Source organism: Xenopus laevis, chromosome 5L (genome assembly GCF_017654675.1).
Source record: "Xenopus laevis strain J_2021 chromosome 5L, Xenopus_laevis_v10.1, whole genome shotgun sequence".
Lineage (NCBI taxonomy): Eukaryota > Metazoa > Chordata > Amphibia > Anura > Pipidae > Xenopus > Xenopus laevis.
In genome coordinates this window covers 31920831-31946507 of record NC_054379.1, presented here as the reverse complement: position 1 = coordinate 31946507, position 25677 = coordinate 31920831, and the positions used below count along the sequence as shown (strand labels likewise).

Genomic DNA, 25677 nt, shown 5'->3' with positions numbered 1-25677 from the left:
TCCTTGGTCTGTGTTATCAGTTAGGCCCAATTTTTTGGCAAATGCCGCCATCTCGTCTGGATCATGCAAAAGGAAAGTCTTATCATTGTGAGAAACCATCAATTTAAACGGGAAGCCCCATTTATAGCGAATTCCAATCTCCCGTAGCTGCATTGTTAAGCCTTTCAGAGCACGTCGCTTAGCTAGGGTTGAGGGTGCTAAATCGGAATAAATCTGTAGCTCTGTAGAAAAAGAAGCTTGAATTATGGCCTCTTTGCTAGAAAAAATGGAGTCAGAGAACCACAACCCTTGGGCGGTCAGGAGAGTCATTATTACGACCCAAGGCCCTATGAGCCCTATCGAGCCGCCAGTCCCCAATTGGAATTGCAGGAGCTATAGTTTGAAACAATTCCTGTAAATAGGCAGGTAGTTCAGCTGCCATTATATTATTAGGAATAACTTTAATCCGTAGATTTTGTCTTCGATCTCTATTCTCCATGTCCTCCAGGTGAAGTTGTGTTGAATAGAAATCATTTGACAAGCGATCAAATTCATCGACCAGCACATTATGCTGGTGAACTGCCTCAGTCATTCTGGTTTCCAATTGCGCTGTACGTTGGCCCAGATCGGTAATGTCTGCTTGCAACGTGGTTACTGCCTTACCGACTGCAGCAGTCACGGTAGCAGAAATTTTTGAATAAAGTTGCTCAAGTTGAGTTTGTAACTCCTGCGAAGTAACTGCCGATGACTGATGTTGAATCATCAGACTGCGCAGGAGAAGCTGCGGTGCCATCTTGGGAGTTGTCTCCATTATGCCGTGTCGAAGTGCGTTGCAAATAGCTAGATAAGCTCTGCTGGTCTCGTTTTCTATATTTTGGAGGCATCTTCAAATTAGGACCTTCTTGCTTTGATTAAAGTAAAATCTGTGCTCATCTGTTATCTTATATTAGCAATAGAAAAGCCCCCGGCCGGAACTACCGCAAAAGACATCCGCCTCCTACATCACGCACATGCGCCCCCCGAAATCACATGACTTTTCATCACAAAAGAAGGAAGTAAAATGTTTTCTCCACTTTTTCCCTTTCCCGAAGGATTTGGGTATTCGGCCGAATCCCAAATAGTGGATTTGGTGCATCCCTATTCTGTTCCTATGTTTTATTTTTAATTATTAGCGTTTTTATTCTGCCTGTGCCAAGCTACCAACAGAAAAAAACTGCCTTTTTCTGAGGCCCACGGCCCCCAAGCTGCCAAAAACACACGGATGCTGAGCTTTCAATTTTATTATTGTTCTTACTTTTTTATTACATATCTTTGTAATCTTAGCCTCTCCTATAAATCTTCCCTAGCAACTAATTACTGAAGTTAATTTAATATTGTTCGAATCTCTCAACTTTCAAATTAAGAGCAAATGAACTTACTACTAGGTTAGTTGAGAGAGGTTACTCACATACGTTGATACATAAGGCATTCTCTAGAGCTGTCAAAACCCCCTAGAGACACTCTACTAGTGGGCCACAAATGAACTACAGCCAAGGAGGAGCAACCCGTCCGTTTTATTAGTACATTTTGCAACCAATGGCAACTTGCTACTCAATAAACATTGGCATATCTTATATACGGACCCAGTTTTAGCAACTGTGCTGGGCCCATACCCGCTGACATGTTGTAGGAAAGCACCTGATTTAAGGGATAAACTAGTGAGAAGTCAACAAAGTCAACCTACACAAATGGGTACCTTCCCCAGCGGGAAATGCAGAGCATTCATATATATGCACAATCAAGGCACCATCATTGATAGGTACTCCATAAAACAGTGTTTCACTTGTACAACAGAGGGTATAATCTATATGTTGATCTGCTGTTGTGATAAGTTTTACATTGGCAAAACCAGTCGTGCTTTTTAAAAAACTGGTTATGAAACATGCAAGTAGCATTGATAATGCCCCAGATTTGGTCAAAGCTAATAAAAAATTGCCACCAGTCAGTAGACATTTTTTGGAATATCATAACCAATCAAGTAAAAATCTTAGGCCATAGGTCTCTGGGCATTAGGGGTGGTGACTTGGAAAAGACACTCTTAGCCAAGGAAAGTGATTGGATTTTCATGAAGAATGCCCTTGGTCGTATGGGACTGAATGAAAGTATATTCATGAATGTTTCTATATAATTCAATACTCTTTGCACTCACTTTATGACATCAACTTTTATGGTTTGAATTTGATGAAACATTCATTCGGTATTATACTTTTTTTTACAGCAATTTTGGGTAAATTGCTTTTTTTTTTCTTTAACATGTGTTTATTTTTGCCACATAGTACAGTTTGTTTCCATTATGCAGTTCCGAAAATAAAGAAAATAAATTCTTAACAATTGTTCCAACAATATACATTAACTTTTTAACTTTTAGCTCAAAGGAGGTATAAATATAATACCCTATACAGTATTTTGTGGGTATGCAGCCAACAATCTATTAATCTGATAACTTCTGGGGGGGTGCACAGTCCAGTCTTTCTTGTTCATCAAGGTAATGGGATGTTCTCTTAAAGTTTCTTTGTTATATATACCATGTCGTTAGTCTAAACATATAGGGGCAAATTCACTAAAGCGCGAAGTGGCTAACGCTAGCGCAAATTTGCCAGAGTGACGTCATTTCCTTACTTCGCCGATTTACTAATGGGCGCTGGCGTAAATTCGCTAGCGAAGTGGACCTACGCTAGCGCTACTTCGCACCCTTACGCCAGGCGAAGTTGCGCTATGGCGAAGGGACTTAACTACGCTAATTCACTAACTTGCGGATTTTCATGAACGTTTACTCTTGCGCCAGACTTGCCTTCGCCAACTGGGACCAGGCGAAGTACAATAGAGTAGAGTAGGGCTTGCTTCAAAAAAAGTTGAAATTTTTTCTAAGTCCCAAAAAACGCTGGCGTCTTTTCCTTTTTTAAGGGTGATAGGCTGAAAAAGATTGTACATTTTTTTGGGGGTACCCTCCTTCCCCCCTACATTTCCTAACATATGGCACCTAAACTATACAGTGGGCACATGTATAGGGCAAAATAACAATTCTATTTTATTTTATGAAGCTTTCTCAGCTTGTGTAGTGTAATGTATTTGGTGCTACATATACGTCCATTGTACTTTAACTTGGCACCGTATGCAAATTAGGCATCGCTAGCGTAACTTCGCTTTGCTTGACAAATTAACGCTAGCGCAACTTTGCTACCGTTCGCCTCCCTGAGCTCAACTTCGCATTTTAGTGAATTTGCGTAGTGCTGGTGAAACTACGCCTGGCGAAGTGCGGCGGAGTGTGGCGAAGCTGACGCCGGCGCAACTTCGGATCTTAGTGAATTTGCCCCATAGACTGTAAGGTTTCTGGTGTGATGTGGAAGTGATGTTCTATATGTTATCCAGGTGTATTTTGTTGTATTTTGTTCTTTTCTTATGATTGCTTCCAACCAATCCATATGAAACATATGGTGTAGGTTTTGTTTGAGTAGTTGTGTGGATGGGGATTCAGGAGTTAACCATTGCGTAAAAGTAATTTGTATTTGCATAGTGCTGGCGAAACTACGCCTGGCGAAGTGCGGCGGAGTGTGGCGAAGCTGACGCCGGCGCAACTTCAGATCTTAGTGAATTTGCCCCATAGACTGTAAGGTTTCTGGTGTGACGTGGGAGTGATGTTCTATAAATCATCCAGGTGTATTTTGTTCTTTTCTTATGATTGCTTCCAACCAATCCATATGAAACATATGGTGTCGTTTTTGTTTGAGTAGTTGTGTGGATGGGGATTCAGGAGTTAACCATTGTTGTAATATACATTGCTGTGTAAATTGCTATTTTAAAGTATAATCTACTACACAATCTGATCTCGGGGGCACTAATAGGACTACAAGAATTTTTGTCCAATATAATTTGTTGAAATGAATGGCATTATTCAATGTTATGTTTTCATTTCACTTCCTAAGTGATCTGATGATCTGAATTACATTCCCTACTATCAAATGTATATTGCATGATATTTTCTGCTTTTATGCCAATGTTTAATTTCCTGATGCAGTGACCGCTGCTCGATGCTTTGGAACTATTACAAAGTAATTCATTTGTTGCAATTTTGTATCTAACCAACATCCTCTAGACGCAATGATACTGCACAAGGATACTGTAACAATTATGTAGAATAGCAGAGTGACAGTGGAAACTACCTGGCAACCCCTCCCACACTGACATATGGCTCGAGGAGTAGCGATTTTTGAATCACGTAAGCCATACACTATTATGAATAGAAGGGCGGTTCCTTTAGATCATTGCCTTTGATAAAGCTTGGGCTTTCCAATCGAAACGCGCGTCAGGCGTCATCCCTACTTAACCACTGTTAAGTAGGGATGCACGAATCCACTATTTTGGATTCTGACGAACCCCCAACTACTTCGCGAAAGATTTGGCCGAATACTGAACCGAATCTGTATCCTAATTTGCAAATGCAGATTAAGGATGGGAAGGGGAAAATTTTTTTACTTCCTTGTTTTGTCACAAAAAGTTAGAAGATTTCCCTCCCCACCACTAATTTGCATATGCAGATTCGGTTCGGCTGGGCAAAAGGTTTCGGCGAATCCTGGATTCGGTGCATCCCTACTCGTAAGGGACAATTGGTGGGGGGAAGGGAACTGGGCTGGTATGGGAGGAAGGGTGGAAACCTGATTTGATAGTGTAACTGCTCACCTCACTGCCATTTGACGATACCAGATTCTCCTAACTTTAACGGTGCTTTTAGTGTCTCTATCAACGCTACTACCTTTCTGGACAAACCCAGTTTTTAATTAACTGAATCACAATAAAAGTTACAGTATGTTTTAAGTGCTACATAGAGATACATAAAAAATTGATGGTGCAGTTATTATGGGTCTATCTTTCCTTTTCTCTATTTATTGATAACTTATTGACCCTGCACACCACCCTGTTTCTCGAGCTGGTGGACGGTGTTACTAAGTTAATATTGTGTATATGCTGCAAATTTTTTAGTGCCAGAATTAAAGCAGCATCCAGTTCCCTTAATTAGTCTTGCTGTGACTAGCATCTTTAACACAAGTATAACAGTTAACGTCAGTGTTAATTTTGGCAAGTTTTTTTTTTTTTTTTATAGATGCTCTAAATCTTGCAGCTTTTTTTCCCCACCTAAGTATTGACAGCACTAGTGAATAGTTTTCAGCTAATGCCCTTTGCCACCAGCTCCGCAGCCTTGAAAACACCTAGGTACATGTTTTTTCCTTTGATGCTGTGCGTTAGTAGTTTTTCTATACTATGCAGTGGTGTAGTCTGATTTGTCAGATGAACAGCATGTGATTTTTGGAATAAATGGATGGCAGAGTTCAGCATCTTTAAAATCCCCCACGTACATGTTTATTTATTGCATTTGGTTTTTCCCTGTAGAATGCTGCAGTCTGATTAGTCAAAGAGAATGGCAGGCTTCTTGGGTGCAGGGACCGATGTTTTGCATAAAAAAAAAAGTAGTTCACATTGTTCTGAATGAGAGTTTTGTTGCATTCCCTGTCCAAATGTATGCGTAACATGAAATTATTTGGGATGCACCGAATTCGCTATTTCGTGAAAGATTTGGCTAAATACCGAACCAAAACGTAATTTGCATATGCAAATCGAGGGGGAGGGAATATATACATTTTTTTACTTTCCTGTTTTGTGACGAAAAGTCACATGATTTTAAGGATTCAGTTTGGCCAGGCACAAGGATTCGGCCTAATCCAAATCCTGCTGAAAAGGGCCAATATTGGCCAAAATACAGAACCAAATTCTGAATTCAGTGCATCCCTAGAAATTATACATGGTCCCAAGATATGCAGGGGGCCTTAGTACCTATTAACATCCTTGTGGATCAAAGGTTTCCTTGTCCAGATGCAACAAAATTAATCGGGACCCCAAAATATGCAGGACCATAAACCTATGGGGTTTTTGTTTTTTTAAACCAGTCGGATCTGGATGTGAGGGCTGAAATGACTCCGTACATATGTTTTGGCATTACTGAACTAGGCTATTCTCATAAGTCAGAGAGATTCTGCTGCTTATGTGCCTTTTGTGGGTACTGCCCATGTTCTCTAGCTCGTCCCTTGGTGTCATGCTAAATAGCATGTGTCTGCCATTTGCTCTCTTTTCTAGGAATTACAGGCACAATCCCTAAAATCTTTAGTTTTTTTTAGAAATGAAGACCATCAGCATGGATTAGGCTGTGGGTTTATTGATGAGAAATACACAGAGAAGTGCTAATATAAGAGCAACGGCTATTTAATTGTCAGTCCAAACATTATGAAGAACACACCTTTATAACGGTCATTTATCCATACGTGCAAAGAGTCGCCGCCCCCAGAAAAACATATGAGCTATTTGTGTGTTAGAATGAATGCAGTACATAACATCACACACTAGTCTTACACAAGGTAAACTACAGTTACCTCTAACTGATAACTCTATCTGAGCCAGGGCAAAGTTTTATAGTCTGTACAAACTTGAGTACTCCTAGATGGAGGTAAGTTAATTATTAGTTTGTATTTGATGCTGAAAGGTTGGATGTTTACACTGTTGTGGACATATGTGCAGAATAACACTATTATCATTTCTTAGGAGACTTGCAGATTTACTTGGCAATATGGTGCAGCTTTTTGGTGTACAAGTTTGCTCTGACGTGACCCTTGGCCTGGTACTTCTCACCTTAACTTTTGGGGTCATTGATGATTAATTTAAAAACGTTTTGATGCCAAAGGAACAAATTTTAACTTAATGGAAATGTTGTGCTATCAGGAGCTTAATTGGTTTTACAGACCTCCCTATAGAAATCCCATAGAGGACCGGTTCTAAATTTTTTCCTCCAAGACTTCAAATACAGGTATGGGACCTGTTATCCAGAATGCTCAGGACCTGGGGGTTTCCTGCATAAAGGCAAATAGTCCCCCGGAGAAGAGGAGATTTATATCATTCTCTAATCCCCCCGTGTGCCATTTCCTAAGGGATCTTTACATAATTGGGGTCTTCATACCTTAAGTCTACTAAAAATCATGTAAAAATTAAATACACCCAATAGGATTGTTTTGCCTACAGTAGGAATTGATTATCTAAGTACAGGTAATATCTAAGTATAAAGTTTTATTACAGAAAACAATAAAATCTTTTAAAATTTATGCATTTTATTAAAATGGAGTCAATAGGAGATGGCTTTTGGCTCTTTTCGGGATAATGGATTCCATACCTGTACTTATCATGATCAACATCACTAGCAGAATTACTAAAAGGGTTACAGATCATACCCACATATATAATAAAAGGCACTAAGTCTGCCCAGGAGCAGTAACCCATAGCAACCAATAAGATATTTGCTTTTAAACAGGTGACAGGTGAATAATTCTGCTGATTGGTTGCTATAGTTTACTGCACCTGGGCAAATATAGTGCCTTTTATTATATAACCCCATTTCAGAAAAAAAAATCTGAACAGTTGAACTGTTTTAACTCCACCAAAGCCTATATTCTGATATATATCCCTGGCAATAGTGTCTCCAGACAACCTGCTGATTCTCCCACCAATATGCCCCCCTAGCTAGTTAATATTTTCCTGTCCCAGATGCCAGTCTGTTGGTTGACAGAAATGTCTGTCATTGTTGATTGCTACTTCTGCATCTAAGCTAATGGGCAGTATCTGCCTTTTCTTTCAATTAAAACTGCTGACTATGAGATCCCCTTATTCTTTAGAGATTCATACCTGTGCTTAAAGGAACCATAACACCAAAAATTAAAAGCATTTTAAAGTAATTCAAATATAATGTACTGTTGGTCTGCACTGGTAAAAGTTGTGTTTGCTTTAGAAAGACTAATACTAGTTTATATAAAAATATGATGTTGTGTAGCCGTGAGGGCAGCCATTCAAGCTGAAAAGGAGAAAAGGCACAGGCTACTTAGCAGATAACAGATATGCTGGGATTCTATAGAGTATATCTGTTATCTGCTATGTAACCTGAGCCTTGAATGGCTGCCCCCATTGCTACACAGCAGCTGTTTATATAAACTATAGTAGACTGTCTGAAGCAAACATACCCGTCGTACCAGTGCAGGGAAAAAGTACATTATATTTTAATTACTTTAAAGCACTTTCATTTTTTGGTGTTACTATTCCTTTAAGCTGATGAAGATACACATTCTTTATAAAGAATGCTGATCTCTAAATGCTTTTTTGAATTTTAAAAGATGCTCCAATAGTAGTTTTGTTGAAAAATAATTCAAACCAGCGCTTGAATAGGGACTGCAACATGCCAGCTGCAGTGAATCTAAACCAGCCCATACAGCTGCCTGGCTTTTCAATCCTTGCAGTATAACCATAAATAGAAAGCTTTGAAATTACATGTTGTATTATTAAAATGTTGCAGCAATTCATGCTACCTTCTGCCCTAGGCCCATAGCTTTTTGGTTTAAAGGGGAAGGCATTTTTTAGTAGCTTAAGGCACAACATGTCTTGTATGTGTCTATGAATTTTGTAGTCACAGCCTTTAACTTTCCCTTTTTTTCTATGGTTTATTGTGAAACCTCAATTTTACATAACCTTCTATTAAGTTTTCCCACATCTTACATAATTTTTTTGTGGTCCCACCAATTTATAATGCATTTCATTGGGTGGGTTTCGATGTCTTTTACATCATGTTTTCCTTGATTTTACACCAAAATTCTGTCCAGATGTTCCTGAAAATGACTTTGTCCTCTATACCCCTCAAACAATGTAGCTCTCTATAAAAATATATTGCATAAAAAAGTTCATATGTTAAACTCTGTTTCATGTAAATAAACCATTTTCTTAATAATTTACTTTTTTAGTAGTGTGTGTCATTTGGTAATCCTAAATAGAAAATTGCCATTTTAAAAAATAAGGGCCGTCCCCTGGGATTGTACGATTCACAGTGCACACAAACAAACCAAACAAACCACACTTGTTAGGTCACATGAGCCAATTAACAGACAGAGTTGTGTCTTTTGCTTCCACACTTCTTCCTGTTACAGTTAGAGCTGCAGTATTTCTGGTCAGGTGATCTCTGAGGCAGCACACAGACCATCACAAAATGGTGGCTCAAGGCAAGAGATGTAAAAGGACAATATTTACTTAAATATATATATGATATAAACTGTTGCTTAAGTATTTATTTTGGGGGTATAGTTTTCTTTTAATGTTGTTATTCATGAAATTAAGAGGTTTAAAATCCTAACCAGATGTAAATTTTGCCAAAGTTCTGTCTGTAAATAGCCAAGTCCAGTTATTTTTCTTACGTTTTCCTGTATTAACACAAATTTTTCCTGGTCCCTGCAAAACTTAAAGTCATGTTCCGAGTGGTCCCAGTGGTAAACTGCTCTGTTTAGTGTATCAAAAGGGAATACTTTTTATCCAAGTATGCCATACAGCCCTTTTTACTTCTTCTTCAGCCTATGCACATTTTATGATTTTGCAATTCCTGCCAAAAATAGAGATTTTTTTACTTTTACTTTTACTTTTGAGACTATTCCTTTGATACAAAAATAGCAGTTAGTATTGCTCTAGATGTGTTATTGTTTCAAGGTTTCTTTCGATTATTTTACATCTATGGTTAACTCTATTTTTAGGCTCACAGTTGGCAGCCTGGCATAAAGAATCCTTATCGTGGGGTTGTTGTGTGGCCAGTTCCTGAAAATGTTGAAATCACTGTGACACTCTTCAAGGTAAGTTATACCTCCCTACTGTCCCATTTTTTGTGGGACCGTAGTCCCGATTCTGACAGCTCAGCCCACAGTTCCAGTTTGTTACTAAATGTCTGAGTTTCTCTTTGATCTCCTGCACTGATAGCCAAAAAAGATACAATGTTTCTGAAATGTAATTAAATAATTTGGCAGAGAACCCAGTATACTCGGCAATTGCACTTAGATACATTTGTAACTGTTTAAGGTAAATTGTAACAATTTAAGATAAGCAGGTCTCTTGAGGAAACAGTGACTTACAGCTTAAAGGGCAATTCACCTTCATTAGCAAAACTGTAATAACACATAGAACCTGACCCTAAAATCCCCAGAAGTGTGTTCAGACTTTCTATAACCTGCCAAACTTTGTAAAATGGATGTGACATTTAAGGGGTGAAAAAAATGTCTGTGCACTGCATGCGGCAGATCTTTTCGGCTCTGTCTTTCTTTTTTTCAAATGTTATGGGGTATGGTAGATTAGATATTTGATTATATGTTGCCTTGCAAAAGAATTCAGATGTTCGGATGATTCTCACATGTTACTAAATAAAAAAATCTGCAGTTATTAAAGCTCCTTGAAAAGTTCCATGTGTCATCTACCTTTTTGGCTACTGTATCATCTTCTTATGGCAAAGTGCAACTTTTCCTGGTATAGATATTGTGAACCCTAGAGGAGAATTTAGCTGCAATTATATTAAAGGAACAGTTCGGTGTAAAAATAAAAACTGGATAAATAAAATATAATAATAAATAATTAATAAATATAATAATATAACATAACTGTTCAGTGAGTTTGCAATTGATCCTTAGCATGCAGCTCAGATTCAAAAGCAACAGGTATGACCCATGTGGCCCCCCCTCAAGTCACTGTTTGTTACTGCCTGGAAACCAGGAGAGCCGAAAAGCAGGAAATGGTATTCTGGCTATTATGTTAGACTTCAGTCTTTATACATTACATTATTGGCTAACTAACTATATTATATATATTATATATATATATAAAACTATATATTATAACTAACTATATAAGAGCAAAAATTATAAATATGTATTTAACCATTTAATTGTCTTAGATTTAAATAATCTAAAGTGCCATAACGCCAACTCTACTTCGCTTGTATATGGTCTGGCCAGCCTCAGGCACCATAACCTGAAAGCCCACTATTGGTTCCTCCCGCTAGCCTGACATAGAGAAAAAAAACTGGAAGAAAAAAGTCTTCAGATGTTTCTCCACTCTTTTCTAAACAGAGCAACATAAGAAGACTTAGTTAGCTATTTTACTTTTCTCTTAGCTGTCAGGCTGGTCAAAGAACTGATGAGCAGATGGCTCTGTTGCTTCACTTTCGTTATCATTATTACAAGTGTTAAAATAACTTATCCCTAAAAAATTACTTGCAAATTTGCATATATTTTTTTGAGAGTTTACATTGCTTTCATAGATTTGCAGAAAGAAAGAGGTTGGAAATGTTTAAGGATCCATTCCTTTGTTTTGGTTCTCTCACACCTTTCTCTATTATTAGGGTAGTGGGACTAAAAGCTTTCCATGGTGGGTTGATTAGCACCCCCTGATTCTAAATTGCATTGAGATCAGGGTTGATTGTAGCATATTAAGGATGATACAAAATACAGGAAAATATTGAGAAATTATTTTAACAGGGGCATTTCTCATCCTGAGTCGGAGTTGGGTACACAGTAGTACATAGAGCGTGATTGTACTTTTCAGTACTAGAAGAGCCAGATTTCCAGTTTCCAATTAAATTTAATTTGTCTCTTAAATTTACCAGGATGGTAACTTGTGTAACTTGTGAGGCACTGCCGTCTGAGTTTTAGGCTACATGAAACGCTAGATCTTGGGAGAAAGTTAATCTTTTAGCAGGACAGTGACGCCAAACACTAGGGACTCAAATACTTCTACAATCTTAAACACTGTAGATCAAAATTTCAGTGTAGGAATTTTTTTCCAGCAAAATTAAAGAATTGACCACGAGGAGTCTAAATACTGTTGCAAGGAATGTACATGAACTTGACCATAGTCGTAACATCTCATTTCTTTTTAAAGGATCCCCATGCGGAGGAGTTTGAAGACAAAGAATGGACATTTGTAATAGAAAATGTAAGTGAAATACAGGTTTTATAGTTAATAAATTGTGTATATTAAGTTGCCTTGAGAAATGGTTCTGCTAATAATTGAAAGATGCTTTATCTAGAAAGACCCAGGTCCCAAGTATTCTAAAGTCAAAGTAAACTTTATTGTCATCTCAGCAGTATACGAATATACAGTGAGACAAGACGACGTGGCTCCAGCTACTACAGATCACAAAAAGGCACTTAAAAAATCTAGATAATAGATCTCACTCCTGTGCTATACAATAGGAACATATTTGTAACCAAAAATACCAACTTAGCTGCTAGTAAATGATTATTTCTTATGACATTTATAGGTGCATCACAGCAATGTTTATATACAAGCAGCAAATATTGATTGTGTTTTGCCATCCAATACAGTTCTACAGTACTTATCTTTTAAGCAAAACAAAAATAAAAGGCTGCAAGGGAGCAAACAATTGTAAATCCTAGGCTTACATCAGTTATCAGTTTTCACTACCTGAATAATTGATAGAAATACACAGAGCTGCATTGCATATATTGTGTCTGTCCTGTTTCAACCCATGAACCAGGTTTTAGTTTGGCAATATTTGATTACAGCTGAATCCATGGGGAAACAGTAAATCTGCCTCTTAGCCTATATTTTATTATAATGCACAAAAGCCACGAATATCTTGTAAATTATATCCTTAAACGGTGAGTACCGATGTCATCAGTTATAAACGGTGAGTAGTGATGTCCTTCTTGTCACGTGACTCACTGAAACGTGTGTATTATAATAAATAAAGTACCGTATATACTCGAGTATAAGCCGAGTTTTTCAGCCCCCAAAATATGCTGAAAAACTCTACCTTGGCTTATACTCGGGTCAAGCGCAAAAACGGTTGCTGGCGCCTAAGAATATTCGCCGGCGCCTTAGAATAGTAGCCGGCGCCTTAGAATAGTAGCCGGCGCCTAAGAATAGTCATCCAAAAACGAGATTGAAACTTACCAGAAGCTGCTGCATTTCTCACCCTCGGCTTATACTCGAGTCTATAAGCTTTCCCAGTTTTTGGAGGTAAATTTAGGTACCTTGGCTTATACTCGGGACGGCTTATACTCGAGTATATACGGTACCCTGGAAAATATAAGGATATTAGAAGTCACCTCTGAGTTCCTTCGGCCTCGTGTTTTTATGTGGTCTTACTTATAATATCCTTATAATTTACAGGAGGGGTTTTTATTCACTATCTTATTTATATCTCTGTTCAGACCATATTTAACCAACCAAGTCGATGTTAAAAGCCAAACTAGAGAGCTGCAGGATACAAAAAAAGTGGAAGTAAAAAAATAAGAAGAATTAAAAATCAGTTGTGAATAGGGTTGACACCTGGCTGGTATTTTACCGGCCTGGCCAGTAAAAATGTTGCTTATGCCAATGTTAGTTATAGGGAAAACCCATAAAAATATAGGAAGGCCGGTATTTTTTTCCAGAAAAAGTGCCAACTCTAGTTGTGAATTAGACTACAGCTGTTTATATCATAATAGGGTGGTGGTGCACAGATAAACTGTTTCCAGATAAACTGTTTCTAGGTTAGTTAATGCAGCAGTTGAGTTCCTCTGGTTATAAATTTTAGAATTCTAATTTGTGATTAACTGATGTAGTGTTCCTTAAACCTCTTTATTTCTCTGACAATGAGAACCACCAGCAATAAAAGATCGAATTCCTAATAGAGTGTGTATTTTGATGATAAAATGGTCCAAAAGCACCATCTAGTGGTATTTTTATAAAGTGCTCTAGGAAATCTGAGTGAGTATGGTTAGTGGCTTTCGTTACTATAATGTATAAAGGTACTGGATTTTGGGTTGCTGTATAGCTGTTGTGCACTTTCAGAATTCCTTAAAATGTGTTAGGCTAGAGCAGTGATCCACAACCAGTAGCTCGTGAGTAACATTGTTGCTCTCCAACCCCTTGGATGTTGCTCCCAGTGGCCTCAAAGCAGGTGTTTATTTTTGAATTCCAGACTTGGAGACAAGTTTTGGTTTCATAAAAACCAGGTGTACTGCCAAACAGATCCTCAATGTAGGTCGACAATCCAAATAGGGGCTACCAAATGGCCAATCACAGCACTTATTTGGCACCCCAAAAACATTTATCATGCTTGTGTTGCTCCCCAACTTTTACTTTTTTTTCCTGAATGTTGCTCACAAGTTCAAAAGGTTGGGGATCCCTTGGCTAGAGTGACCGACCAGGAAATGGCATGGCCTGCACTTCACCAGTGCTCATTGTTTTTTTATCTAACTGGTTCAGCTTGGGCAGGCTGTGACCAATCAGGTGCCACATTTTACTGTCAGGGTGAAACAAAATGAATGTATATCATAGAATTGCTTTACCTGGGAAATGGTATAGCAGCCATAAGCAATAATACTAACACCGTGATCAGGGACTGTAGTTACCATCCTTTTCCCAGGTAGTAGGTTATCCCAGGTTGCAGCTGTCCAGCAGTTTATGGTTGTGTTTCTTATTTATGTCATATAGTGCCATCTGGTGGTTATTTTCTAAAATGCATTGTGAAGCAAAGTGGTTTATATAGTGAATAAAGTACCCCCCTTCTTGTAAATTATAAGGCTATTATAAGTTACCAAGGAGTTTCATCACCATATAAAATACAAGGTCAAAGTCCGAGGTAACTTCTAATATCCTCATATTTTTCAACAGGCTGTACTTTATTTATTATAATACACAAGTTTCAGTGGGGATCATTTATCAACACTGGGCAAATTTGCCCATGGGCAGTAACCCATGGCAACCAATCAAATTGCTGCATTCATTGTTCTACTTGTAGCTGGCTTCAAAAAGCTAATCACTGATTGGTTGCTATAGGTAACTGCCCATGGGCAAATTTGCCCAGTGTTGATAAATAAGCCCCACTGAGTCATGTGACAGAAATTACATCACTACTCACCGTTTATAACTGATGACATCAGTACTCCCCATTTATAAGGATATAATAATTATATTCATGGCTTGTGTATTATATTCTATTATTATGATATTTACATGATGTTACAACAGCCAACATATTCCAAAGCAATGTAGATAAGAGTACAAGAGTACATAATAACTGGCAAACAAACAGGTACATTAAGGGGGATATTTATCAAAGGTGGAATTTTAGAGGTTTTTTTATACCTCAAATTAACTCCAATGGTTTCTTATTTAAGAAAAAACTTGAATGGAAAAAAACACGATTTAGCGGTTAACAACCAAAAACTCAACTGAATCGAGTTTTCATCGATTAAAAAAATTGCTCGAATTGATCAACTTTTCGAGTGAAACCTTCAGAAAAAACTTGAACATCATGATGGCTATAAACATCTACAGATGGTTCAAGGGACCTCTGCCAGATTGTAGATTGTGTATTTTTGGATTCAAGCTATTTCCAGGGTCGGGGCATAATAAATCTCGAAGAATTTGAGTTTCTTTTCTTTAAAAAAATCTAAAAATTCTATTTTTTTTAACTTGAAAAATGTATTTTTGACCAAAAAAATAACCTCGAAAACTAGAATTTTCGTGGAAAACGCAACTCGATCCTTAAAGGAGAAGGAAAGTCAAAAATTGAATCCTACTTCATTGGGTTCCCCACCAGGCCCCCTCCTGAAACGCTGTAGTAAAAACTTGCTTATCACTGCTGCATCTGTGCACTAACATTCAGAAGTTATGGCACTTGTAACAGTTTGGCGCCGCCATTTTCACATAGGTGTGTCACTTCCGCCCTGCACTCAATCGTATGTGCTTCCATTGTGACCCCATAACGTCATCATACACGCATTCTGTATCTGAATGCAAGCAAGGAGCCAAACTTAATAATAAAATTAAAAAAAAAAAAAATCCGTCTTTTCCTATATGAATTTACTACAGACCTCAGACAGACCCGCTCGCTGGCTGGCTTCCCCTTCTCAGCTCCTGCGCTCACTCGCTGACAAACTGTGAATGAAAACCAAAGCTTCCCTTAGTTGCTTATTGGAAACTTAATGAATGGGGCGGGAGCAGAGAGGTCAACGATGACGACAGGATAAATCACGTGACCGCAACATCAGCACTAAGCAGGGATCTCCAAGGATTCTTCTGCGCATGCACAGGGCACTGCTGTTACCTACTGCGCATGCGTATGACGTATTCACGGCAATTTCTGGACTGCAGACAGGGTATGACTTTTTATACATGTTCATATTTATTTCAAAATCGATTGCAGAAAAAATACTACTGGAAAAACTAACGAGGGAATGCTTGCTGTCACAGATGCATAATTTTCATTGGCAATAATTAGAGCTTAATTTCATTTTTGACTTTCTTTCTCCTTTAATAAATCTGCCCCATAGTAATGAAGGCCCTGTTTGCAAAGGCTTGCAGTATGTAGGGGAGGAGATAGGTAAGACACAAGTAATATGTAACTGTGGGAAAAGTCAATTTTGCAGAAATATTGTCTGTTATGTGACTGTTAGTAAGGAGATAATGGTTCCGCAGAATGTGATAGATAAGGGTCAGCTTATTTTGGGATGCTAATATCCAAAGTGCCAAAAACTGGTGCAATAGGCCATTTTTTTTGCACACTCCCTTTCTCTGGTCTTGGATTGTTTTAAGTCTCTGCAGTTGCATTAAAGAATACAGCACTGCCTGCATTCAGCAGCAATGTATTCACAAGAGGTGGGAAGAGGGAGGCACATAACTGTCCCCTTCCTGTCCCCTCCCTGTCCACATTAACTGTGCATATTTGAGACATGCAGGCTTGGGAGTGGCAGTGGGTACACACTAACTTATTACTGCCTAACTTATTAAGCAATAATGACAGGGCTGGGCTGCACCCCCTGACCCTGTCCTATGCACCTCACATCGGATTTTCTACTGCGCGGTTCACAGTTTAGCCATTTTCCTTGGCAAAATCATGAATGAAAAAAAAGTTCTTGCGCCTAAAGGAATAGTCAGTAATCTCCTGATGTAGTATGGCAAGTAATGAACTGGGGCTGCTAGAGAAAAGTTCTGTGTGTATGTGAGGGTGTTACTAGAGAGGAGGAAAGTGGTAGATTTGTTAAAGAGAGCATTCTATGTCATGATCAGGAATTTATTTCATGTAAGAATGTATTGGCAACCAGCGCAATAATATAGAGAGGTGGTTTGATGGGCGAGTCTTGAAGTTGTGTTTTGGATGGGCTGTAGAGAGGATCAGTTAGTGAGGCAGTATGGAAGAGGTTGCTATAGTGGGACATGATAATTGGGAGGACAAATATTTCTGTAGTTTCCTGACTGAGAAAGGGGCATGAGTTTGCAATATTTTTACAATATTATTTCAATTTTAAGATGTTTGTAAGGGATTGGATGCAAAGAAGAAGCGAGAGTGCAGAGTCAAATATTACTCCAACAAACCTTGATACTGTAATGAATAATAATAGTGTTGTTTGCTGTAACAGGCGGGGGATTGTGTTTGTGGGTGTAAATAGGAGCAGTTCTACTTTGTCCCGGGTGAGTTAAAAAACAAAGTAGAAGACATCCAAGGGGGGTAGCAGAGAGACAGCTGGATACTGATATATGATAGAGGAGGAAGGATCAGGACAAGAGAGATATTGGCATTTCAGTAGCATCAGGGCCCCATACAAAAAATTTTCTAGGCCCCCTCCAAGTAAAAAAAAGAAACATTTGTGGCGTGGCCATGGCCGCCACCACAAATCACAGGGCCCCATACAACAAAATTCCCTGGGCTGCGTCCACCGCAAGCCCCACCCACAGGTCCGCCCCACAGGTCCACCCCCACCACACAGTAATCTTCTTCCAGTGACCGCATTTTCTTCCCTTATTGGTCACAGAATTTCAAGTAAAGCTGCATGACGATTGGACAAGCTGGAGGGAAAGTTCAAACCTCAACTATCCAATCCCTCAACCGGGACTTAAACTCTGTGACCAATAATGTAAAGGAATGGACTGAAGACATGTCCCCCCGTGCTCCCGCCCTCCCTTCCGAAGTCGTCAGCTCTCAGAAAGCACGGGGGCCCAGCTAATCAAGTACTGTAAGTGCGGCGTGGCCGGGCCCGGTACAACTCTCCCCCCGTGTCCCCCCCTGATGGCGGCCCTGGGCATGGCCCCACTACAAATTAGAAAAAAAACAGGCGCAACCTGGCTTCTACTTCGGCGCAACCTGGCTTCTACTTCGGCGCAACCTGGCTTCTACTTCGGCACAACTTGGCTCCTACTTCGGCGCAACTTGACTCCTACTTCGGCGCAACTTGACTCCTACTTCGGCGCAACTTGACTCCTACTTCGGCGCAACTTGACTCCTACTTCAGCAGTTCAAGAGGGGCCTGACTAATCCAGGAAACGCAACACGGCCGTGTCCCCCTTAACATATAGAAGCCATCGGGCCTTGGACATTTGTCCCCCCTTTGCCCCCCTGATGGCAGCCCTGAGTAGCATAAAGATGGTACTGGAAGACGAAGAAGAGAGATGTAGTGTATAGCAAGGTCCAAGGGACTTGACAGAGAGTTTAAGTGTAGTGGAGATTTTATAAAAGAAAGACTGAGAAGGAGTGGTTAGAGAGATATAACCAGATCCTGAAGAGTGCTGTACCTTGAACAAAAAGGAAGAGAGAAGAATATTACAGAGGAGCTGAAGTGTCACTTAGTAGCAGTCACAAGGTAATTGGCTACTTTGGCTACTGCCAATTCAGTTGAATGTATTCAGTAAAAACCAGACTGCAATGGACCCAAGTAGAGAGAAAGGGGTTTTTGTGGTTCTAAACAGCAAGCTGTAAAAGTAGTGAAGGATAAGGATCATTTATTTAATTAGCACCAATGTGTTAACAACACTTAATCTTAACAAGATTTTCCAATACACATTGTGCATGTGCCCTACCGACTGGAAGATTACACTGGCACAATTACTTATTCTGCCTTATTGCTGTGTTATGATGTACGGGTCAGCCTTCTATAAATATTCTGCCTTTGCAAAACATCTCGCTTTGGGGCAGGGCACCTTTGGGAGCATTTAAATATTTGCGATAAAGAAAAAGGAAAATCTAGTTCCAGCATTTTTCTAACATTCTCCAGGGTCGACTAATTAGGCCTGGACAAGGATATGGCACAGAGGACCAGCTTTTATACATCTGAAATATTATCTCTCTTTGAGATTTACGCTGTGGCATACATGATTCAGACAGTTTCACTGCTTCAACTTATCCACCAGCGGGGGAAGCCCTGCAAACTGAGAGTAAAGGATAAACTTTGTATACACCATTCTAACAAAACAAACCGTATCCACAGAGTAAGGAAAGCCTCTTGCTGAGCTGTGTGCTTTGAATTGGCAGTGTTGAGCTGGCCATACACAGACTTATAAAAGCTGCCGATTTAGTGCCTCCAGACAATGTCTGCAGCATATTAGCTTGTTTGTGGGGCCCCCAGGACTGCTGATAAAATCAGACAGATATTTCGCATGTATAAAAAATCACATAATACGAGAACTACATTGGAAAGCCAAGATGGTTATTACACAATGAGTTTCCATGGGCCCACAGTATGACCTTGTCACTGACCCCCAGTCCATCAATCCGATAAGCTGGATTTGGCCCAGTGTGTCGATGGCCAAATTGGGCAAAGGTTCGACCTTAAAATTTATGGTCACCTTAAGAGCACTGCCATAAATTTTTACACACAAGGCTCAGCAGAATGCTTCTTTTACACCAGGGATCCCCAACCTTTTTTACCCGTGAGCCACATTCACTTGTACTTGGCAATATACTTAGTTTTTATGCAATTAAAACTTGTCACCAAGCCTGGAATTCAAAAATAAGCAGCTGCTTTGAGGCCACTGAGATCAACATCCAAGGGGTTGGAGATAAACATGTTGCTCACGAGCTACTGGTTGGGGATCACTGTTTTACACTCTGGGAAGCAGGTTGTTTAATGGAACAGTAACACCAAATAATGATAGTGTTCTAAAGAAATGTGGCAATATAATGTAGTGTTGCCCTGCACTGGTACAACTGGCATGTTTGCTTCAGAAACTTTGCTATAGTTTATATAAACAAGCTGCTGTGTAGGGTAGCCATTCATAGCTGAAGAAGGAGAAAAGGCACAGGTTACACAGATAAAATACACCAGTTTTACCAGTGCAAGGCAACACTTCATTATATTGCCACATTTCTTTAGAACACTATCATTATTTGGTGTTACTGTTCCTTTGACTCTTCACAAGACTATTGCACCACGCAAATGCTGTTGCCATGTGAGGCACTATTTGTCTTGTTTTGAATATACTGCACTTCAGAACTAAATCTACAAGAATTTATTTGATCTGTGCTCTGAAAGCTTGTGATGATTCGGGTGACATTTCAATGGCGGGGTTGAGTTGCGATTTGGGTGCAAGTTACTTGCAAAAAACAGAATACGAGGGAGGTTTTAAAGCCATGCTCCCAACATGCTAAAATGTTAACATTTCTAACCCTGCTGCTATATAGAACTCATGTTACAGTCTGCACCCCAAATACCTGACCCCTGTCTTTTGTTCTGCAGGACATTTATAAAGTAGGACAGTGTGGAGGTATGCTTAAAATAGTCAGGCTTAAAACAATATTTTTCATTCTGTGTAGGGATGCACAGAATCCACATTTTGGGATTTGGCCGAATCAGGGCCGGAACCAGAGGCACTTGCCTAGGCTGCAAAGCTTATAAGGCGCCAGGCACGTACCTTATATGCAGCCTACCTCTAGTCCGGCAAGTGATTCCTCAGTAAAAAGGGCCAAGTGGATGTGCTCTGAAGAAAACGCGTGCCCTCAGTAGAGCACAATAACGCACGCCCCCGGTTGGGCATGCACACCCGTGGTTGTGCAAGACCGCGCGTGCTTGTCCGTCCTCGGTTGTGCACACCTGCAGCTGGGGCGAAGTGGCTGGCCGGGTTGCCTGGGGCTCCCAGCCGGCATGGCCCAGCACTGTGCCAAATCCTTTATGAAAGATTCGGCCGAATACCGAACCAAATCCTCATTTGCATAGGACAGGAAGGGAAAAAGTGGAAAAATCACTTTAAACTTCCTTGTGTTGTGACAAAAAGTTACGTGAGTTCCCATCCTGCCCATAATTTGTATATGCAAATTAGGATTGGTTCGCCCAGGCACAAGAATTTGGCTGAATCCTGGATTCTGTGAATCCCTAATTCTGTGATACACTGTGCAATTGGTCCCTTTTAAATTGTTGGTGCTCCTTTTAAACCTATCCAGAGATAATGTCTTCCTCTTCAAGTTCTTGAGACAGTTACATTTACCTTTATCTTTGCTTTTCCTTTAGCTTTTAAAACTGCTTTATTTCTAGCATCCGTGCAAAAAAAAATGGTGCCATTTACCCTGTCTTATACCCCAGAGCCAAATGCGAACCAAACTCTGAACTCTTGGCTTTGTCAATGGCTCCCTTGGTTTGGAATGCACCATGACTGCTCTTCATTTATCAAACTAGTTGTAAATGGCAAATTGGCTCCCATAACCATTGACTTAATTCCCTGCTTCTATGTTTAGCAGATGCTTTCCTTCATATTTTTTGGGGCATCATATGCATAATGCCATATATTGCACAATAAACTTTCGAGCCAATGATAGTCAGCACTTTAAGCATCTGCGTTGGGTAAGATCTTTGTCCTTATAAGTTCAATTTTTGCATCTATACAAACACAGTTACATAATTTACTACCATAAGCGCTTAATTGCACAAGATCAGTTGCCCATAGCAATCAGCCCTAGAATGTTTGGTAAACAAAATAAAGAGTAAAATATCTCTGGAATCCTCTAGATGGCAGCCTATGATTTCTTCTTGATGCCCAACGTTGTACAGTGGGAATGTGTGCAAGCAGATAATATAAATGCAACCACAAAGTATCTGGGTAATGTAGAGATGAAATAAATGCAGCAGCCAGGCTAAGCTTTCCTGACCCTTCATGAGAGAATGGAGTGAAAAGGAAAGAATACGCTATTGTGCCAAAGGGGGATGATGAAATTCAAGATCCACATACACATAATCTAATGGCTCAGACTCTGAAATGTTAATCCCTGAGTAGAATTATTTGAGCTGTGGGTTGCAATTTATCATCAGAATGGCACAGTGTCAAGCAGGCCTCTGTGAATGTGTAATGTTTAGGAGTACACTATTGAAACAGCCAATATTTCTAAAATGCTGAGTAATGCCATTCGCAAGAATAGCTGCTTGAAATGTTTTCCACAAACAGGATCGTTGCACAATGAACGCCGGGGAAGTCTGCACGTCGGAAGGAGATAAAACTTCAGTTGGAGGAAAAAAAAATTATCATCAAAAAAGTCAATATTTTGGGCTGTGAGGTCTCTGGCAAGATTTTTATTTCACTTTTCAAGAGAATTTATTTTTCTCCTATTTGCTTGCAAGAGACAGACGTCCGTATACAATCTGCAGCCGTGCTGCACGTTACCAGCAGAGTTTTCCCCATAAAGCTGCATTGTCCCTGAGTCCTTCTGGGAGGAAAAGCACTGTGTTTTAACATTATATACATCAATGCAATTTTAACAAATGCAGCCACTGGTACATGCTAATTCCATGGGCCGACTGGAGGTAGTGAGTAGCCATAAGCGATCAACACATTTTATATCTTTCTGTCAATTTATCGATCTATCCTATGCCAAATAAATAATAGTTGTATTTTGACCAGTTGGGTAGATTGTGGGAACATAATCATTAAACCAGATATGCCAGTTATAGTGCAGCATTAAGCTAGTTGTGCCAATGCACCCTTATTCCAAGTCATATATTATTTTTTTATTGCTTTTGACACACCTACACAGTAAATAGTATCTTGTTTGTGTTGATGCACAGACACATAATTGGGATGGCCTCCTGAGACCCATGCCAAAGCAGACATAACCCGAGTGGTCAGGTGGTGCTTCCCTGACTGTCTATACCAGATATTTCTCCGTATGTCCACCTTGAACTGGCCATCTTGGGCTGATCTGAATATTTGGATTGGATCATAAGGAAGCTGAATACAGTCCATTAGGAGAGGTTCTCATAAATGAAAATCAAACTTACCTGATTGATATTTGGCCAGCCCTATACATGGACCAATAAGCTGCCGAACCGGTCCCGATGGTCCTTTATAAGACCATTTATAGGCCACCTTTAGTCAGGTGCTGGCTTCTGAGGAACATCCAAGCAAGTGATACTAGAATAGTATTCGGATTTCCCCCTTTCATGGGAAATCATAATTTATCATAGTATTTTCAAATTCTAGTCTAATTATTATTATTATTTTTTTTTTTAATAAATTGCACTTTGTAGAAAGACGTTTTTAGATGGATGTGTCCCTTTAAAGAGCAAATAAAACCCTGAGAATGAATGCAAGTGAGAGTGCTCATTCCATAAATCTGATTTAGGATTTATCAAAGTCCGAATTTATATAATTATTTTTTTGAAAACAAATCCGACCAAATCCGCATGGGTTTTTTCCCCTAGTTTATCAATACGGTTTCTCGAAAACTGTCTTTCCGGGGAAGAAAATGAATCGTACACATTTTTCAGATTTTCGACCTGAAAACTCCAGATTCTTTTGATTTTTGACAGAAAACCACAAAGTCTACAAATTATTGTGAGAAACCCAGTGCAGCTCAAGATATCTTCAGGACTTCTCCCGTTGACTTATGTGCAACTTCGGAAGTTCTGAGATGGCGGATTTTCGGATTCTAATGTAAAGCACAGAAAGGAGGAATCGGCACACAGGAACAAATTGCAATGTGGGGTAAACCCCTAAGTGTCGAAACGTTGTGCATCTTATGACACAATAAACACTTAGGGGTTTACCCCACATTGCAATTTGTTCCTGTGTGCCGATTCCTCCTTTCTTTGTTTTACATTGGAAATCATGGGAGTGCCGTCTCCCCAGAGGATTGTGCACCAGACAATCGAGTAAGGAAGGCCAGCGTGTGCGCTCACACTGTTTTCTACGGATTTTCGGATTCTGACTTTTTCCATTCTCGGGGTATAATAAATCCCGAAAATCCACGTTTTTTCTCACTAAAAAGTCGGATTTTATATATTAAAAAAAACACAAATTTTTCTATATTTGGCATTCAGACTTTAATAAAATAACCCCCTCTGTTCAAATTGTTGCAAGGCCACAGTATTATATTGATACCTCTTGAGGCTTTTATCTATGTTTTACAAAGAAACGTGCAGCTTTAGCTCCATTTTTTGTGGCTCACAATTCACAGTATAATGCCTGCTTGCATGTTTTGTCCCATGTTGAAGAGGGTTCAGTTATGATCCAGTTCTGGAAGTGGGTACCAAGGTCTAAGACTTTTAGCTTTTTGTAGAGAGATTTATGAGAATCTATATTGATGTCTTATTACTTTTTATTGTATTATATTTCTCCAGGGAGCCAAATAAAATTTGGGAGTTAGTTTTGCCACCCAATAATTGTAATATCTGCCACTTAATTACTATTGTGCATAGAATGAAAAGAATACTTCTTTAAAGGGGTTCATGGCGTCTTACTCTATTTATCGTAGAGACCCATATTTGGGTTCCGATCAATAAGAATCTCTGTTTTACATTAACAATGAACTAAACATAAGTATATTAGTGCACCCTGTATTTCTTTTGCTTAAAACTTTATTGTTTCTTATTTGCCGGTGTTGCTCTAAGATGCAGTTTTAGCCTACTAATAGTTGGAGCCTACTGCTGAAGGGGGAAAATGCTCTAAACAAAAACACTCGGGGTAAAACATGAACATATTAACCTTTAAAGTGAGTCAGTGCAGATGTGCAGTAAATGTGTGTGGGCTGCCATGAGCCAAGCACTTATTCTAATGTGTCTTTAGATCACATGCCATGAAGTCAGAGATTTAAGCAGTTGATTGGATTAAACACTTTCATGCAGCAAGAGCTCTGCGGAGTCTTAAAATGATAAAAAATCTCAAAACGCACATGTGAAAAACGTGAAAGGAAGTTTATGAATTCATTTTTCTGCATCCCCTATAAAACCAAGGTTTAGTTCTCTTTTAAACATTACACACAAAATCCCTGCACTTGACTACGTATAAATCACAGCAGCAAATTCCCAGAAGTCTTAAAAAAAAAAATAACGTATCCCTCTTTCAAGCGGAGGCGTGACAATACAGAGAGAAGCCCCTTCAGTCGGTGGGGTTTGCATTCAGCATATGTCTTCCCCCAGGCTTGGAGGGCCCTATAAGAATTCAGTAGGGGGACTCATTAATTTTTGGCTAAGCCACAGCTTTCATCTATTTCCTTTAACAGAGACGATTGTCGTTGATGAAGAAGATTGATTACTTTTTACCATAACAAATGATCACATTCAAAAAAAAAAACTACTAATAAAATAGCGTCAAAGTGTAGCTGTTAATTTTCCATTAAAACGTGCATTCTATACATGTAGATACAGTGTCTAGCTGTGGCACTGCCTGATTTACATGTACAACTGCCTAGTGGCTGCCCTATTGTTCCGCATCATACACAAGCTGATTTATTTGATGTCTAGAGGCAGAGAGCCCTTTGTTTATTAGTGAGTGCTTTGTAACTCCAACAAGATCCTATACTGGTGGAAAACATTCAAAGGGGATTGAAGAGGCCTGGATTTATACATTGTTTCTTTACCAGCCCTGCAAGTGGAAACTGTTTCCAGCTTTTGTGAAATAGCCTTTGATGTCTGTGGGATGCCAATATCCTTACAGTGGTGCACCATTTTTTTTTTTCCAGAAAGGAGTAAATTGTCACGTTAATGCGTTGCCGATGTCGGGTAGGAGGGCAGGGGGAAGAATCCCTAGAATTTAGAATCTTATTATAACAAGTGCCTT

The 25677-nt window shown here is 39.4% G+C and overlaps 1 protein-coding gene across 8 annotated transcripts in view; it reads left to right on the top strand.

Annotated features, from left to right (window-relative positions):
- The window catches only part of ehbp1.L (EH domain binding protein 1 L homeolog), a 294730-nt gene that overhangs the window by 48793 nt on the left and 220260 nt on the right, over positions 1-25677 (top strand). For all 8 annotated transcript variants that reach the window (XM_041562642.1, XM_041562641.1, XM_018262832.2 and 5 more), the window contains exons 4-5: positions 9618-9713; positions 11788-11841. In XM_041562642.1, coding sequence (XP_041418576.1) covers positions 9618-9713; positions 11788-11841 — 150 coding nt within the window. The remainder of the gene's footprint in view (positions 1-9617; positions 9714-11787; positions 11842-25677) is intronic.